The following is a 19,760-nucleotide window of genomic DNA, read 5'->3' on the forward strand; positions in this document are numbered from 1 at the left end:
TACGGCTATATTTAAAAAAGACCTGCTAAAGAAGTGCCTGAAATGATAGAGGTTTATGCTTTCTTATTTGTACAGTACATAAATGTTAGTCAATAGATAGAAAGAGCCAGACTTCAATACTTCAGCTTATATTGTTCTGAAAACATTAAAAATTAGTCAAGAATAAAGAATCTGATCAAAGTTAATACCTCAGAAGGTACACAGAAACAAATATGACATGTAACAAGTTTTTGCCACCATATACACAAAACAGAGTATAGCTTAAGAACCAGTGAACAAACTGTTTCAACTCATAGTACACAAGATTTCCTTGCAGGAGAGGAACAGAAAATAAAAGTTTAGCTACAAACTATCATAAAACTTACTCTGCTCTATCTAATAGCATACAATCACATAAAAGTCTCAAGTAAATACCCAAAGATAAACCTAACTTTGAATCTTCAAAACATGGATAGCTTAATATTCATCTATCTGCACTTAATAGTATTATGTGTGAGAGATGATCTCCAAACTGACATAATCTCTAAGACTGACAGAAAGGTAAAATATATAAACTCTTTAAATAAAAATGAAATTTGCTATGACTCTCTATGGAGACTACCAACAGGGTTCTTAAAGGATATGGCCCAATACTACTCTCTGTGTAAGTACTTACTGAGTGAATGACTTTGCCCAAACATTGTTACCTGTTTTCTTTCCAAAATGTAAATTTCATCATGTCATTTTCCTTTACTGGAAATCATTTCCCAGTGAATGATTAGAATGCTATTAGAATGCTGGAGCATTATAACCACGGTCCTCCATAATATACTTCTCTTACATAACAAGTTATTAATTTACTCCACAAATATTTACTAAGCCTTCCTTGTGAGCTGGCATTATTTTGGCCTGATGATGATAGCAGTGAAGATGTAAAAAGACACTGGATTCTAGATCTATTCTGAAGGTAGGGCCATTAGGATTTCCTGATTGATTAGATATGGGTTTTGAAAGAAAAAAATAAGAATGGTTCTAAGTGTTTGGCCTGAGCAAATAGGATGGAACTGCAATGAAGAGCGATTCTCTTCATTAAACCCTACTGTTTACACAGATAGTGAAAGTAAAGCACTTTCCTGAATACTTCTATGATCTCACAAAGTCACCGTCTTCTCAATACCTAGAATACCAATCCAACATTATTACTGTATTCACAGCCTTGCATTTAATGGCTTGCAATTTAATTCTTGTCTTTATTCTGAGGGCAAGTACTAAAGTTTACTTTTAAATCCTCAAAACGAAGACTAGTCTGGCCTGTCTCTCTATGCAGGCTTAAGAAATGAATGCTCACAACTTCTTCCTGAACGCATCTCCTTGAGCAAAGGAAACAAAAGCAAAAATGAACTCATGGGACTACATCAAACTAAAAAGTTTCTGTACAGCAAACGACACCATCAACTGTACAAAAAGGCATCATACAGTATGGGGGAATATATTTGTAAATAACATATCTGACAAGGGGTTAACATCCAAAATATATAAAGAATTTACATGCCTCAAGACCCAAAAAGCAAATAACCTGATTAACAAATAGGCAGAGGATATGAAGACAGTTCTCCAAAGAAATTCGGATGGCCAACAGACACATGAAAAGAGGCTCATCATCACTAATCATCAGGGAAATATGAATTAAAACCACAATGAGATATTACCTCACACCAGTAAGGATGGCCAGCATCAAAAAGACTAAGAACAACAAATGCTGGCAAGTATGTGGAGAAAGGGGAACCCTCCTACACTGCTGGTGGGAATGTAAGCCAGTTCAACCATTGTGGAAAGCAATATGAAGGTTCCTCAAAACACTAAAAATAGAAATACTATTTGACCTGGGAATCCCACTCCTTGGAATTTACCCAAAGAATACAACTTCTCAGATTCAAAAAGACATATGCACCCCTATGTTTATCGCAGCACTTTATACAATAGCCAAGATATGGAAACGACCTAAGTGTCCATCAGTAGATGAATGGATAAAGAAGATGTGGTACATATACACAATGGAATACTATTCGGCCATAAGAAACAAATTCTATCATTTTCAACAACATGGATGGAGCTGGAGGACATTATGCTCAGTGAAATAAGCCAGGTGGAGAAAGACAAATGCCAAATGATTTCCCTCATTTGTAGAGTATAACAATGAAGCAAAACTGAAGGAACAAAATAGCAGCAGACTCAGAGACTCTAAGAATGAACTAGTGGTTACCAAAGGGGAGAGTGGGGAGGGTGGGTGGGGAGGGAGGGAAAAGGGTTTGAGGGGTATTATGTTTAGTACACATGGTGTGGGTGATCACGGGGAGAACAGTGTAGCACAGAGAAGGCACACAGTGGATCTCTGGCATCTCACTACACTGATGGACAGTGACTGCACTGGGGTATGGGTGGGGACTTAACAATATGGGTAAATGTAGTAACCACATTGTTTTTTCATGTGAAACCTTCATAAGAGTGTATATCAATCATACCTTAATAAAAATAAATTTTAAAAATTTAAAAAAAAGGAAATGAATGCTCACTCTTTGGAAATGAAGTTATCTTTTACTAAGAAAAAAAACATCCATCTCCAAGAGCTGGTATGATACACTGAGGGAAAAAACCCTGTCTCCTAGGCCTGCCTTTTTTTCCCTTTGAACAAACTAGAAACCAGATCCTGTATTTCATGCTACAAAGTCACAGAGCTCTAAGGCTTAGAGAATGATACAATGGGAACATAATGATATTCAAGCCAGTCTGAAAGGAACTGAGAACGTTTCTTATCTCTGTTTCTTAGACTACAAATGTAAGAATGATATTTGAGTCTGACCACGAAAGCAAAATAGGATTTTTCTTATTCTCTCCTCTTTTATTCTAGGAATAATAAAAGAGATGGGAGAAGATATATGTTGAACAAATCATTAGTTTATAAAACTTTTATGTAAGGGTTTGGAATTAATCTAAAAATAGGGATCTAATCAAAGAGAGGAACACAATCAAGTAAAAGAAACAGGTTACAGAAAGGTCTTTCAGAAGATGAAGGGGAAGATAATGTTGGGTAGTTCCAAATAAATGGATGAAGTCTTTATCAACTAGGTTTCTGGCTTCAAGCAATGGTGGTGCCATTCTCCCAGCAAAGAATATTAAAAGAATCAGACTGCAAAGGCAAATTAATTGTAAAATGTGATCTGTTACATTTGAAGCAAATAAATTAAACAAACAGGCTTTTAGATTCAGAGTTATTTAGTTACTAATAGCAAGAACAACTGCTAGGACTTTGATCGGTTATGTACTGAGTTGAAATTGTTATCTCATAGTATTATTTTGGTCTATCTTACTCTGTTTCTTAGACTACAAGACCCTTAAAGGGCAAGGAGTATATTTTTTACTTATTTTTATCTTCCTCAGCACTTCACATAATGTTGCTCACAGAGTGTATACTTCGTAATTCTAAGTTATCCAAAGGTAAGATTTGAAGTTAAGACATCATTCTAGTCACCATCATTCTCCATTTTCTCTGCAACTAAAAGAAATGTAAAACTTTATATGAATGACTATTAAAGTTCATTAAAGCTAATCAAAATCTTTAAAATTTAAGTAATATGCTAACCTGGAAAATATGTCTCATTTGGGGATGTAACTTCAGACTCATCTTTTTCACCGGAAATATCCTCTTCATCAGAGAGGACCAAAAAGGCTTCTTTGGGCAAACTCTCACTACTTTCTTGTTTAGATGGTGAACCAAAAGAACCTTCCATCTTCTCCTCCAAATCTGGATTTGTCTCATCAATTGGAAGGAGAGAAGTTTTAGAAAAGCAAGTAAGTTCATCTTCAGCAGGTGCAAGCTTTTCCAAAATAGGAATGATTTCATCTGTCTCCATAGAATCTGTATTTTCTAAGATACCCTCACTTTTGTCATCTTTTATAACTTTTTCACTAATGGTTTCTGTAAAGTCTGCAGAATTTTCATCTTCTTTCTTTTCACTTTGGTCAATTTCCATACTGCTAGATATAGCCTCCTCTCTAAGGGCAGGTTCTGTGACAGTATTTTCCTCTACCTTCTTATGATTTTCAGGAGGCATATCTGAACAAATAATTTTGTCACCTGTTTCTGGAGTTTCTTCATCAGCATCGATATTACTATCAACCTTATTTTTGTCATCAGACTTTGCATCATCCCCATTTGTTTCAAGTTCATCACCTTTATTGCTATTAGGCTCTGTACTGTCAGTTTTAGGAACTGATTCACAAACTGGTAGAGAACTTGGTTCAAAAGTGGAATCAAAGGCTGATTCAGAAGTTGGCTCATCAGAAGTCAGTTCATCTGACACTGGATTATCAGGAGTCACATCACCAGAGGCCAGAGCTCCAGAGGCCAGATCACCAGAGGCTGGATCACCAGAGGCTGGAACACTGGAGACTGGTTCATCAGGTACCAGTTCAGTAGAGACCAGTTCACCAGAGCATGGTTCAGAAACTGTTTTGCCAGAAACCAGTTCATCAGTGTCCAGTTCACCAGAGACTGGTTCACCAGAGATGGGATCACCAGAGACAGGATCACCAGAGGTGAGATCACCAGAGATAGGATCACCAGAGGTGAGATCACTAGGGACAGAATCACCAGAGGTGATATCACTAGAGACAGGATCACCAGAGGTTAATACTTCAGAAGCCACATCTTCAGAAGCCAAATCACCAGAGGTCAGATCTCCAGTAGCCAGATCACCAGAAGCTTGTTCAGCAGTCACTCTGGAGACTAGTTCAGGAGTTGCATTATTAGAAGACAAAGGTCCACACTTTAAATCATCACCGTGCTTGTTTTTTACATTTACATTTAAGGAACAGGGTGTTTCTTTCCATTCTGATTTACTTTTTTCAGGGTCAAAACAAAGCTCTTCAATACCATTCACCTCTTCCTTGTCATTAATATAATCAGTATTTTCCAAAGGTGAGGTTGGGTCCAAGTCTCCATTTTCATGGTTGCCATTTAATAGCTTGACATCAGTTTTCAACAGCTCTTCTTTGACCTTGTACACTGCTTCAAGCTGTTGACGATCACTCACTCTCATTGTTTTTCGAGCCTTAAAGACTTTTCTCTGGGGTTCTTCTATACTATCCATTTTGAATCTTTAAAAAGAGAAAGAGAGATTAATAATTGAATAAAAGCCACTTAATTATAGACTTACTGCAAACTGCTGATCTTATAAGAAACACTTCATGTAATTTTGAAATAATGACATGTAGAAAGCATAATAATCCTTGCTATATTAATTTTTGTATTCGTTAGACTTATGTGATATAAAATTGATAACAAGTATAATCTATAGAAGATCAATTACAAAGAAATATTAGAAAAAAAGTGACTAGTTAGTTTCTAGTTTTCATTCTCAGTAATATAATGGAGTCAGAGTCTGGAGGAGATACATAAGCATAAAAAAAGTAAATGAAGTGGAAAAGTAAATGGAGAGAGAAAAATGAAAGTGTAAGAGACAGAAAGCAGTAGGGGAATGAGGAAGAGGTATAGAGATAAAGAAAAAAGGAGAATTAAGGAACACAAAAGGAAAGATTATATTTGCAACCAGACATATCTAGATTAACAGAAATGTAAACATATTAACACAAGATTACCATCAAGAAAGTGAAAAGACTACTCACACGGAAGTCATTTCATAAGTCATATTTATAAGTCATAAATTTGCAGACAGTGTTTGTTGAGACTTCCATATAAAAAATGTAAAATGCTTTTACAACTAAGTAACAACAAAAATAACCCAATTTAAATATAAGCAAAGGACCTGAGTAGACATTTCCTTCATAGTTATATAGACAATAGACAATAAGCAATAAACATGAAAAGATGCCTAACATTAGTCATCACAGAATATAAATCAAAAAATCAAAATCACTACAATATAACCCTTCCACACCCACGTGACTATAATTAAAGATAATGACTGTTGGCAAGGATGCAGGCAAACTGGAACCTTCACACAATGCTGGTATTTACAATACCACACAAGGTGGTATTGTAAAATGGTGCAGCTGCTTTAGAAACTGTCAGTTCTTCAACATATTAAAGATCAACCATTAATTTTCTATCTTTCCTCTTTTGTAATATATACATGTAAAAGCTATCAATTTCCCTCCAAGCACTGCTTTAGCTGCATCTCATATTTTGATGTCATGTTTTCATTGTCATTGTTAAAATATTTTGTAATTTCCATTATGATTTCTTCTTTCATCTGTTACTTACAAGTATGTTTCTCAAAAAGGTAATAAAACATTGTGACATGTGAAGCTCATTCAAAAAATCTACCTTTGATTTCATGTTCAAAAATTAAGCAGTGTAGATTATGAATGAATCATAAAGAATTATAGCTTTATTTCAGACCAAACCAAGGTGTCCACTTGATAAAAATAAGTTAGAGCCCTAGAGCCCAATACCTCAGAATATGACCTTATTTGGATAAGGTATTTGCAGAGGTAATCAAGTGAAAATAAGGTCATTAGTACCTAATTCAATATGATGATGTCCTTAGAAAAAGGGGAACATCTGACACTGACATACACACAGGGAGAACATCACTGGAAAACTGGGGTTAGGCTAAGACACAAGACACAGGAGAGAGGTCTGGAGCAGATCCTTCCTTGGCTTCTTCAAAGGCAACATGGCTTTGAAACACCTTGATTTCAAACTTCCAGGAGAGCCTCCACAGCTGTGAGACAATAAATCCCTGCTATTTGAGGGCAAAAAAAAAAAAACATTCAAGCTATCTGATTCACCACATAAACATAATAGAGGGTGAAAATAAAACAAAAGATCATCAGAACAGATACAGAATATTCATTCAACAAAATTAAACACTGACTCATAATTAAAAATCTCCAAAACCTAAAATTAGAAAACTATTCATATCTAATAAGGGTTATCTATAAAGAAAACTACAGATATCATACTTAATTGAAGTAAGATCAGAACCAAGGCAAGGATGCTCTTTATCACCATTCCTTTGTTAACATTTGGCTAGAGCAGTTAAGGCAAGGAGTAGGATTTGGTTCTAGAGAAACACAATGTCATCAGTCTATAATGGAATAAAACAAAAAGTCCCTTAAGGATTAAGATGTACAGGGAGGAAGAATATTGCTTTTACATTGCATAGCACTTACCATCACTACTATCAGCAGGAACGATGGTAGGATATACCTGCATTAGCTGGAATAGATTAAAAAAAAAAAAAGCCACTGACACCTGGGAATTTATCTGAGAGTCACAGCTAAGCCTCAATGTTATTATAAACTGATGATGCTTACAGCTAACTAAGCCCTATTGTTCTTTGAACATAAAGCACCTCAACAATCAAATTACACAAGGTCACTGTGCAATCCACAAAATACTGAACTCTCCTTTTATGACTAAATGAATGATGGTTACTTCTTTATCATTTTATCGAATGGAGGCTTAATCCTCACTCACTGCAGGTTGTCTTCCTTACAGATAAGAATGAGATTCCCAAATATAGAATTGTCCCCATTTTCTGACAGCACCCTACCCAGAATGAGGCTCTGCTTCCTCCAAGCTTCCCCCAAATAACCTAGCCTATACTATAACCAAATCTATACTAGATTTTTTCTTAATATCCTTTTACTGATGTACCCTCACAGTTTCCCCTAGTGAGCATTCTCCCTCACTCCAACAAATAACAAACCCAATTTGTTCAGATGCAGGTGTGTTCCTGGTATACCACTGGTTCCTTTGTCTGAAAGGCATACAACACTGGCCCAGCCTATTAGTTGGAGACCAATATAGCTTGAGAACCCACCACTTTGTAACAGTACCTCTAGATTATGGCACATTCTACATTCCTTCTCTCACTTTAAGCTAACTACTTATATTTCTTTGTCTTCCTAGACTTAATTTATAGAACTGAGTGAAACTAGAAAAATTACCTTTCAATTGAACAGAAACGTCAATGCAAAAATTATCATAGGCACTATTTTAAGGGTAATTAGTCTAAAATTTAAACTTCAAGTTTATTTTCCCACCATCTTTTCCAAACCCCTTCTAACTAAAAATTTTCCTGCAAAGAAGATACAATGAAAACTTTTTAGTCACTCTTCCCTGTTGACTCCGAACATACAAAATTATTACATTTATAACTTAAGGAGTATGGTGACTGTTTAAATATTTTCAAATACTTAACTGCAATTCTTTTGGACTTTGAGCTCATAATATCCACATTTCTCAGCTGTTATATGGCTAGCTGGCAGTTACTGCCAGTCATAAAAAGCAAACATTTCTCTAAAAAGAAGTACATTTTTATAATTTTTAGTAAGTCCACTACGAGCATGAATTCTGCAGACAGAAACATGGATTTGCATTCCAGCACTCCCATGTACTTACTGTGTGATACAGGGCAAGCTGACGAACATTACGACGTTTAGTTTTAGCTATATTACAAGAGGAGAATCAGTACCTGACACGGAAGTTGTGGTGATTATTAAATGAGATTCTACACAGTAAGGACTTAGAATGTAGTGAGCATTCAATAAAGTTATCATAATTGCCTATGTATATTCAGAATGTTTTAAGTCATAATCAAATTTCTCTTACTTTTATTTTGCTATTTTGCATGTTGATTAGAAAATCCAACACGCAAACATCACATTTGCCATCACCATACATTTAATAGAGATAAATATAATCCAAGCAAGCTGGTTTTATCAACAAAATGCCATTCAATTCAGTTAATAATAAAGTACTATTCAAAGAATTACAGAATAACTACCATCTATACCCACAAGGGAGCACACTACAGCCATTCTTTCACGGGTTCTAAGTATAATGAAAAGCAGACAAAGCAATAAGGAAGCAGCATGAACAACCAGTTCAAACTAGTTCGGCCATATCTGTGCAAACCAATCAGCAGTAAGTTTTTAAAAATCTATTTTGCATAAGCAAAGTATATTTAAGGAAGATACACATTAGAAAAGGGTGTGTTACCTGTAAACAAGTATCCATGGCTACACTGCCAAAACAAAACATTTCTAAGGATCACTTTAAATACCATCATCTGGAACTAAGATGTCACTCACAAAACAATTCTACAAAAGAAATATACTCTTTTAGATGGCAACACTAGAATCATGAATCTCTAACATGACTGCAACTCGTTTTCACATGGAAAAGCATTTAGATTTCACAGTAGAAAATGTCTGCCATATCTTGTAAAATGTGAATTACTTTCTCCTGAAAATATTTTTTTCAGGACGGCAGTAAAAAAAAAATGTTTTCACTAAATCTTACCATTAATATTCAGATTTAAGAACTCTGGGAAATACCATAACCAATAAAATCTTTTTCTACAGCATTAACAAGGGTTTCATCTTTACCAAAGGAATTTATTCTTAAAGAACCAAGAAAGGTGTGTTACCTGCAAAAAAGTTTCTATGACTTAGAAATTTTTTACAGATTTTAAGTAAATTATTTTTAAGGAAAGCCCAATGAGCCTCTTATTTTTTCAGTGAGAACATCACTTTCTCCTCTGCTTCGTCCCCCTCCACCCACTCCTTTCACTCTTCTTTCTAGCAGAGATCAGAACTAGGAAACAACAAACGGAAGTATTACCAAAAGCTGTAATGTCTCAGCCTACAATCTGCCTGCTGAAAAAGCTCAAGAATTTAAGTGGCTGTTCAAGAGCTGCTCACAAACTCAGCCAATCAGTAGCCAGCATTCTGATTCCTGCCCAGCAACAGGAGACAGACAATAAGGTTAGAGGAAACATAGTCAAAACCTGGATCCGTAACACTTTAGTGAGGTTCTTTGTCTGATGTAAGTAACCTAGAACATAATGGCATAAAATCCTAAATTCATATAATATGCATTAAGTATACCACAAAAACAAATAAGATTTACACTTTTAAATTTAAATTTGTCTTCCTTTCAATGTCCATGAATGTTGGGGAATGAGTTAAACATGGACAATACGTAACAAGAACACACCTTTCTACGCAATGGGTTAAAATCTGCAAATTCAAATATAAATTTCTTTTAAAAAAAATCTATAGTCCTCAACATTCATAAAACATCTATAACTAAAAATCCAGCAAAACCTTAAATCCAAGTAACAAGATTATTTTCATACCCACCTATCACTATTGTTACAAGATTTCCAAAACTTAATAGTACGTAGACCTAAAGGTTTACTGTAAATGGCATTATAAGGTGTTTTTGTTGTCTACTGCACTGAACTTAGTTTGATTCATAATGAAATTAAAATGTGATTGTTGACAACCTATATTAAGTGTTGTAAGTACAATGACTACAGCTTTTTCTCCTTACCTACCCCAGCAAGTTACAAAAAGGTTATATGAGCACTCCCCTTTTGAAGCCATAAACCAAATGTGTGAATCACACAGTAAATAGTCATGTCAACTGAAGGGTAATTTTTCTTATATTACATCATCCTACAGTCCTTTAAACGTAAAATTTTAAAAATAGGAAATCTGTCATCAGAACATATTTTTTTTCAAATTCACTACCTATCAGATTATCTTAGTAAACAAGTTTTAAACATAAACCTCATATTTTTCTCCTTCACAGATTAAATCTTGCAATTTTTCAAACATACCCAAGAGGGAGCTTGCTGCAGCCATACTCTTAGTTTATATAATCTCCCCATAGGAAAAATAAATCAGCAGCTGCTTCAATGCTTCGTCCTGTGAGAGAACTGAAATTCGCTCCCTGATTGGCTCAAAGCCGTAGTTGGCTAAAACCAATCAGATATCAGCGTCATGAACCTTGCCCAGCAACAAGGGAAGCAGATGAGGGCAAGTGCTCTACCAAGAATCCAGGCTGTGTGAAAATAAAGGTGAACGATGAAAAATGTAAACACATTCTAATATACTCCCAGATTCTTTGTTTGAATAACAGCCCTACAGTAGGGCTTTTCTGATTAAACAAACAAGGTCCGTACCACTGCTTTCCAAAAACAGCCTTAACTAACAGAACAATAGGAAGCACCAGGATTGGGTCAAACGCACTTAGACAAACACTAAGTTAATTCAAAATTATGGATACCTGATGCATACTTAAAAATAAAACTTAGCAAAGACTTGCAAAATGTTAATTAAGCAAAGTTATTTAAACATGTGACACTTCACCTTTGACACAGGTACTCCAATTACACATTCATGGTGTTGACATTTTATATAACATTCTAAAAAATGGGTGCTGAAAATAACTTTATTCAAATTTGAGTTTCCATTAAATGGCTTAAATAAATATTAGTCAATAGGCCCGCTTAATAATAACCTACTCTTTAAATAATTTCTTTATGGTGATGATTTCCAGTCTCTTCAGAAATTCAACTCTGCTCCAGGAATCTTTAAGAACCCCATTCTCAGCTGAGAACTGCATGATTTTATTTTGCACTCCTAAACTTTGAGAATTTTGGAATAACCCTGAAAATAAAATCATAAAGGATAATCAGTGTGTTCACAATAAATGTTAATAATCTACTTTACTGCATATTAATGAAACTGATAAATCTGATAATGCAATGGTTCATCTTCTTTAATACTTATCTACTCAAATTTAGTACATGAATCTTCCAAATTTTTGTCTTAAATGCTGGATATCGTGTCATCTGTTTGTTAATAATTATTTTTCTAAAACTTTAGCAAAACATAATCACTACTTCTGTTTAAAATCCCATAAAGATTTTCATCATGTTTCCATTTTCTCTTGCTTCCTTAAGTTCTCTCTCCAGTCACTCACAAAGCACTGGGATTTTTACTTAAGTATCCTGTGTCACCCGTATAGTTTACAATTCCTCACTCTTATGATATAGTTCTCTCAATTGCATAAAACCACTGTCAATAGCTAAAACCACTGAAATATGTTGTATAATAATCACATAGCCAATAAAGTAATTAGTAATCATAGTATTTGACACCTCAACAAATAACTCTTTTTGCCTGTCAAGTTGCTGATATTAGCTGGGGTATCAAAATGTGGAACAGAGTATCCCCTAAATAAGTTTTAAAATGTAACAACAAAGGAAATAGGGAGTATGGTTCACCAACAATTCCTTGGACAAAGCAGGAGCAAACCATGCCCTTGAAATTTTGGTGACATCAAAACCAGTATGATCACTACAGTCTAACCTGTTACATTCACTGCTATGTTTTAGGAAATTCCAGGGTAGTCTGTATGAAAAAATGCAAGAGATCTTAAAACCATTTCTCTAAGTGTATTTTGGCGATCATTCTGTTATATGGGCAAATTAAAACTAACTGACTTGATCCAACAAATTAAATTTTAGAATGTATTTATCAAATCACACTCTAATTAGAAAATTAGCCAGTTATCCACCAGGGCCCTACCCACTAGCTTGTCCCACTTACTGAACTCCATTACTATCTATACAGACAAGGAGTAAAATTACAGAGAGCTAGTACTAATTCCTCAGAAATTTAAGCCACCTGTCCAAATGTATTTTTCACACTTTGCTTGGGTGAATTAAAACACCCAGAATAATTTATGAGAAGCTGAAAGATGTAAACTCTTCAAATGCAAGGGGATAGCTTACTTTGCTTACTGACCCCACCTAAGAAGCAAGAGTGGAGAATTTAGTTTCCATATCAGTCAGCTTTCACTAGATAATAATAGCTCTAGGTCAAAGGCTGAAGGAGTAGGCCCCCTCAACCACTGCTGAACCTAGGCCTTGTGGCAGAGAGAAAAGACCATCACAGTAACAGACCCATACAATACATAATGGGTTTTAAAGCCTCTTTGTAGACAAAGGATACATCACTTTCCCAATCAACTGGCTAAAACCCAAGTTAGACTTTAAGTAGGTGAGGAAGTAAAAAGCTGCCATGGGGTAATACTGCATGTCACATGGCAAAAGGCAGGTATATAATCTTACAGGAAGAGAATAATAATGAATATATAATATTACAGTGATAATCACAATATCATATAAACACTTTTAAAAAGCTTATTATAAGAAAGATTTCTAAAGCAACAAAACCGGGTCTACTCTAGGTTCTAACATTAGTGTAACAGTCAGCATAGGATAAATCACTCTCTCTAGATATCAGGTGGTTCAACTATAAAACTGAGGTTAGACAAGATGCTCACTAAGTTCCATTCTAGCTCAAATTTTATACTATTCTACTAGTGTCTAACTATACTGATACTCTTATAAAATTCATTTTTCATTATGAAAACTGTGAACATACAGTATGACATAAAGTCTGATAAAATACCCATGTGTGTACCCTTCAGCCAAACAGGAAACAAAACAAATAAAAAATACAGCCCTCTCCATATCACTACCAGATAGTGTGCTCCTCTTTCCCCATCCCCAACTCCTTAACACAGATAAGTGTAATACTGAGTTTTATATTTATTATACCAAGGCATAATAAATTCCCCTTTTAATTAACTGTTATAAATTCTATATTATAATTTATATTATAAATTCCCCTTTTAATTAACTAAACAACACACTTTCTGGTGTCAGAAAAAGGAATTGACACTTACCAAGGGTCAATTATATGTCAGTCTATACCAAGGCATAATCTTTTCTCGTTTAAGCAATAATTTAAATAAATCCACATTTACCTATGATCTGAATTAATATATCAATAAGCATGTTGCTATATGGATGATAATTTTAACTTGGTTAATAAGTCAAGTTAAACTAATTCAGCACAAACTTGTTTTCATGAGCACAGGCTCCCTTCTTAAGCATTCTTTTAAATTCTGTTACCATGGGTTGTTTTATCAGAATGGTTAACAAACTATATGGTATTTGTCAGTTTTCTTCTCTATCTCTGTGAAAACAGAGAAGTCATTTAATAAAATTGGTAAGGCCTATCCATCCAGTAAATGAGGTCTGACAGTAGAATCTTAATTTCACCAGCCTGTATTTCATATATTAGCTTTAAAAGTATTGCCAGCAGGTTCCTACATATTCAATTATCTTTTAAGAAGTAACATATCTATAAGTCATCTTAACAAGTAACAGAACTCAACTCCACAAACTAGAAGGGAATTTCCTCGAACTGAAATTCCACAGCTAACATCATACTTTACGTAACAGCAAAAGACAGAAAGATTTTGCCCTAAGATCAGGAACAAGACAAAATGTTTCCTCTTAACCCTTCTAGTCAGTTTTGACTAGAGGTCTGAGCCAGAGCAATGAGTAAAGAAAATGAAATAAAGGTCACCCAACCTGAAAAGAAAAGGCTAAAACTATTTGCATATGATAGTCTTACACTTGAAAATTATAAAGAATCCACTAAAAAATTATTAGAGCCAGTAAATAAGTTTAGAAGGCTACAAGACATAAGATCAATATACTAAAATTCTATTGTATTTCTATATAATTACAATTTCAAAAGTGAAAGAAAACAATTCCATTCACAATGACATCAAAATGACAAATTTAACAAAAAGAAATACAAAACTTAATATGTGCTTAAGAAATTTAAATTCTTAAATAAACAGAAAAATACTGCACACTATTGGATTAAAAGTCTTAATATTAAATGTCAATACTCCCAAAATTGATTTACTGACTCAAAGCAATGCCTATCAAAATCCCAGTTATCTTCTCTGCAGAAATTGGTAAGCTGTCCTACAATTCATACAGAAATCCAAGGGATCCAAAACAGCCAAAGCAATCTTGAAAAAAAAACCCAACACTGAGGAATCACACTTTGCATTTTCAAAACTTACTACAAAGTTAAAGTAATCCTGATAGTGTGGTACTACTAGCAAAATGACAGACATATAAAGCAATGGAGTAGAAATGTCAGTTGAGAAAGAAACCCTTATATTTATGGTCAGTTGATTTTCAACAAAGATGCCAAGACCACTTAATGGTAAAAGGGTAGTATTTTCAACAAATACTGCAGGACAACTGGATAGTCATATGCAAAGGAATGAATTTGGACCTCTCATAAGCTAACTCCAAATGTATCAAAGACCTAAATTTAAGAGTTAAAACTTCTAAATCATAAAAAAAAAGTTTAGATATAAATCTAAGTGACCTTAGAATAGGCAATGTTCCCTTACATATGGACCTAAAGAGAAGCAACAAAAGAAAAGGATAGATGACCTGGACTTCATCAAAATTAAAAAGTTTTGTGCTTCAAGGGTACCACCAAGAAAGTAAAACATCTCACACAATGGGTGAAAATACTTACAAAGAAGGATGTACCTAATAAGAGACTTTATAAAATAAAAATATATAAAAACTGTTACAACTCAAAAAAGTGTTAAATGAGCAAAGGATTTGAACAGGTATTTCTCCAAAGATAAGCCAATAAACAGTAAACATGAAAAGATACTCAATAGTATTAGTCATCAGAGAAATATAAAATATCAAAACCACAATGAAATAACCTCACACACCTCCAGAATGGCTTTAATCAAAAGGACAGAAACTAACAAGCATTAAAAAGGTTGCAGAGAAACTAGAAACCTCACACAATAGTGGTGGGATTATAAAATGTTACCAGCTGTTTGGAAAACATTCTGGCATTTCCTCAACAGGTTAAACATAGAGTTGTCATAAAACATGACAATTCCACTCCTAGGTATATATTCTAAAGAAATAAAAATGTATGTCCATACAAAAACTCATACACATACGTTCCCAGAAGTACTATTCATAACAGCCATAACCACCCTAATGCCTAGTAATAAATGAATTGTGGCATATCCATACAATGAAATATCTGGCCATTAAAAAGGAATGACATACTGATGTTACAACATGGAAGAATCTTGAAAACATACTTAGTAAAAAACAAGCCTGTCACAAAAAGGCACATATTCATGATTCTGTTTATCCAAAATGTTCAGAAAAGAAAAACTATAAAGACAACACAAATTAGTAGGTGCCTAGTGTTGAGGACAAAATGAGGACTGGCTGCTAAAGGGTACACAGACTTTCTTTATGGGATAATAAAAATGTTCTAAAATTAATTGTAGTAATGCTGCTCAACTCTGTGACTATTTTAAAATCCACTGAGTTTTACATTGTAAATAGATGCATTGTATGGCATGTGAATTATATCTCAATAAACCAGTTATTTAAAACAAAAATAGTAGAACTGAATATTTTGTTTTTCATTTGTTTTTTTCACCTAACCTCCCTTTACTGGGTCACAATTTCAACATGGACCCAAAAAAAATACTAAGAGAACTGAATGTTGGAACATACTTTAGGGAGTTTACATTTCTAGGCCAAGAAGTATACTGGTGATGAAAGGTAATACGTGTAAAGTAACAGCTGCCTTGTTCTCTATGTGCTCCTCTTAGATAAGCCAGGTACTCTTTTTTGCCGCCCTAAATGGAACATAATTCTAAAGTATGCTTACTCACAGGATGATAATGGGCATGAAATAACCATATAAAGAACATTCTATCATCAAAAAAAAAGAAAAACCCAACACTGAGGAATCACACTTTGCATTTTCAAAACTTACTACGAAGTTATAGTAATCCTGCATATAGAAAATGCAATTAACTATCTTTTACCATTAGGACCAGAAAGTCTTAAATGAAACAGCAGCAATCTCTTCTTTCATAAACTGGTACTTTATCTAAAAGGCCTTATATGTAATTAATAGTGATAACTTTACTTTAAAATGAGGTATACTTACTAAACGTTCAGGAGCTACATAAGGCTTTGTCACATTTTATCAATATTGTCTTTATTCATCACGATGTGTCAATACCTTAAGTGTATTTTTAGAATTATTATAAATAGACTTTAATATCTGTGTTTATATATTCTTTAATGAAACACTTTGGCACATCTCATCATGTATCTACTATAAGATTAATACATTTTAACTATCTAAAGATTTGTTGTCAGAAAACATCTTAAGATATGCTGATATCATCATGATGTGCCTCAGAGGTCATTTAACAAAAGAACAAAAAATAAGTATTCTGGTATGACATTATTAAGCATAGTCTCTGGCACATAATATACACTTAGTAAATACTGGCTAAAAGAACAATGTGTTATATATGTAATTAATGTCTAAAATAACTTTCAAATGAAAAACCTAAATTATTCCTTTAGGAGGCAAAGGTAATAATCTATAATATTTTTGAAAGAATTATAAACTAACATATTGGCATGTTCACATACAGCAAGTTTATATACAGAGGATAGCCCTTCTTTGGGGAGTCAGGGTATTTATTAACAAAAAGTAACAATATACACCAACTTGCACATAATGCTGCCTCTGAGAGAGTGCAATATATAGCACCATTAAAATTAATCAGATGTGACACAAGAAAGGCATCTTTCAAGCCTTATAAAATGTTTACTTTGATTTCATATTTTAAAAAATACCATTTTGAAAGAAATCTACTTTTGCTTATTACTATATAATGATGAAAATCTTCTTTAAAAAAAGTAAACATACCCCAAAGGGAGCCCCCTGCAGCCATCTTATCAGTTCTCTCACAGCAACAGAAACTGAAATACAATTTGCATAGTCACTGTGGTTGGCTAAAGCAATCAGGTTCATGTAACCAATCAGAAAGCTAGAAATTGGGCAACCATAAGAAGAGAAATTTTAAACCTGCCTGGCAACAGCCTAAAAATAGAAACAATATGCTAGTATGAATCCCAGAATAGCTGTGAATATAAGAACAAGACTACCAGTAAAAACACTTTATTTTCATAGGGAAAAAGATGTGTCTTGCATTTTGTCATCTAAAATACTAACTTGGCACCTTTTCTTATTAGGTGGCAATTAAAGAAAAATGAAAGCTAAGCCAAATATATGAGCCACTTTCAAGTTACATGCCATTGTCCATATTATTTTACTTATATATGTAAATGTGTTTATGTGTGTGTGTACACATATATTTTAGCATTTTTCTTTCTTTCAGGAGAATAATGAGAAACTTTAATTACAGTTATAGTACATTTAAAGCTTTATAAAACCCTTCACAATCTGAACAGCACTGCATTTTTTTCTAGCACATTTCCACTGTAATTATTTGGGAATTTGAATTATGGGTAAAAGATTGTTTACTAAGTATTAAAAATACAAAGATTAGATAATTTATCAAAGTAGATCTCTTGATAGGGTGGAGAGTATGTCTTACTCATTTTTAATACAAATTTGTTCCAACACACAGTAATGTCTTCCACACAGTAGGCATTCAGTAATTTTCCCAATCAAGTTAAAATAATTCCTGTCAATGAGGAAAACAAATTCTTACTGCTCATGTCAAGTAAAAGTTAAACATGTAAAAATATAATGTGTATAATACTGTTATTTTAGATTTTTCTATTTTGTCTTAGTGGGGTAATGTTAAAGTTAACAGTGTTGACATTTCTTATTGTTACCCAGATAACAGAATGTATTTTCATCATTTTAACTTTTCAACCTAATAATGCTTAATATGTATGCTTCTTTGTAAATACAACTTTACTCTGGAGAAGATTTTAATTCCTAAAAATAGCAAACAATACACAGTCTAATGTAATAACTATGAAGATTATGGGCCAGTAAGAAATGACCAAATCCAAAAAATAAGGGGGGGGGGGGATTAAATAAGAATTTAAATTATAGTTGTTGAAATGAAAGGCTGGCTAAACAGTCAAGTCATGTTAAGACAAAAGATATTTATCAAAGTACATATTCTATGTATTTCTTACATTAAACCCTCCATCAATGTGTTTTAATGAAATGGTAAACTAATTTTAAAATATTTCTCTATGGTCAATATCTGTTATCAAAATTGCAAAATGAATTTATATATTCAATACTAGGAAAGTCTAAAAATTTAATTATGAGAATTACATTATAAATATTATATTATTTTAATATAATAAAAATATGTTAATCACAAATAAAGCTTAGAAGCTTTAAACATATGGGAACAGGCAACAGTTTTAAGTAACAAAAAAAGCTCCAGTGAAATATGGAAAAAATCAGAAAAGAAATTCATTGAGCAACATACCTTTTTAATCTAAACATTTAAGGATAGCTAGATTTTAAAATAAAATTTAACCAAGCTTTTAAAAACACAAATATTGTTATTATAAACATTGGCCTGGATGAAATGCAACTTAGCTTATTGTCTTATTTACCTTTCTTAATGTTGTATTCATATGTGACTTGGCCATCCAGAATCTAACTACAATTATATTCACATGTGTAAGGTAACTTATATCTTCTATGTACAGAGATTTTGTTTACTTTCTCTGAACATACTTTACTCATCACAAAGGAAAGCAGAGTGAATTAGCCTATAAGTTACAATTAGTGGGGGAGAATATTTCAAATGGGTCAAATACTGATAATATGCATGCTTCTTTGTAAATACAAATTTACTCCGGAGTAGATTTTAATTCCTAAAGATGGCAAACAATACACAGGGAAAAAACAAAACTGGGAAAAATTATTTTATAATTCTAGATATGTAAGTCAGTATCACTTTAAATATAAATCTTGGCACTTCATATTTTCTTATTATTTAAAGCAGCTGTAATACTTAAATATTTTTTTACCTATGCAGTCCAGTTTTATTTCAAGACAGAAAAAGCAGGATATCTGTAGAACACTGTTCAGAGTAGTCACACATCTTATCACATACTAATTTGAATCTTGGGGTAGCTGAATAATCCACAGTACTTTAGTGTTAACAATTAATACAGCAACTAAAATGCCCTGGAGAAGTTCATATAGTTCTAGAAACT

The 19,760-nt window shown here is 33.5% G+C and overlaps 1 protein-coding gene across 6 annotated transcripts in view; it reads right to left on the reverse strand.

Annotated features, from left to right (window-relative positions):
- ATF7IP (activating transcription factor 7 interacting protein) overlaps positions 1-19,760 on the reverse strand; it is a 142,192-nt gene that overhangs the window by 87,816 nt on the left and 34,616 nt on the right. For 3 of the 6 annotated variants that reach the window (XM_073222359.1, XM_073222358.1, XM_073222357.1), the window contains one exon: positions 3,620-5,136. In XM_073222359.1, coding sequence (XP_073078460.1) covers positions 3,620-5,129 — 1,510 coding nt within the window. In that variant the 5' untranslated portion in view covers positions 5,130-5,136. Of the gene's footprint in view, positions 1-3,619; positions 5,137-7,176; positions 7,223-10,637; positions 11,210-17,469; positions 18,461-19,760 lie in introns of those variants that run through there. The other 3 variants (XM_073222360.1, XM_073222361.1, XM_073222362.1) reach the window with 3 other exon arrangements.

The sequence above is a fragment of the Manis javanica genome, chromosome 15 (assembly GCF_040802235.1).
Source record: "Manis javanica isolate MJ-LG chromosome 15, MJ_LKY, whole genome shotgun sequence".
Lineage (NCBI taxonomy): Eukaryota > Metazoa > Chordata > Mammalia > Pholidota > Manidae > Manis > Manis javanica.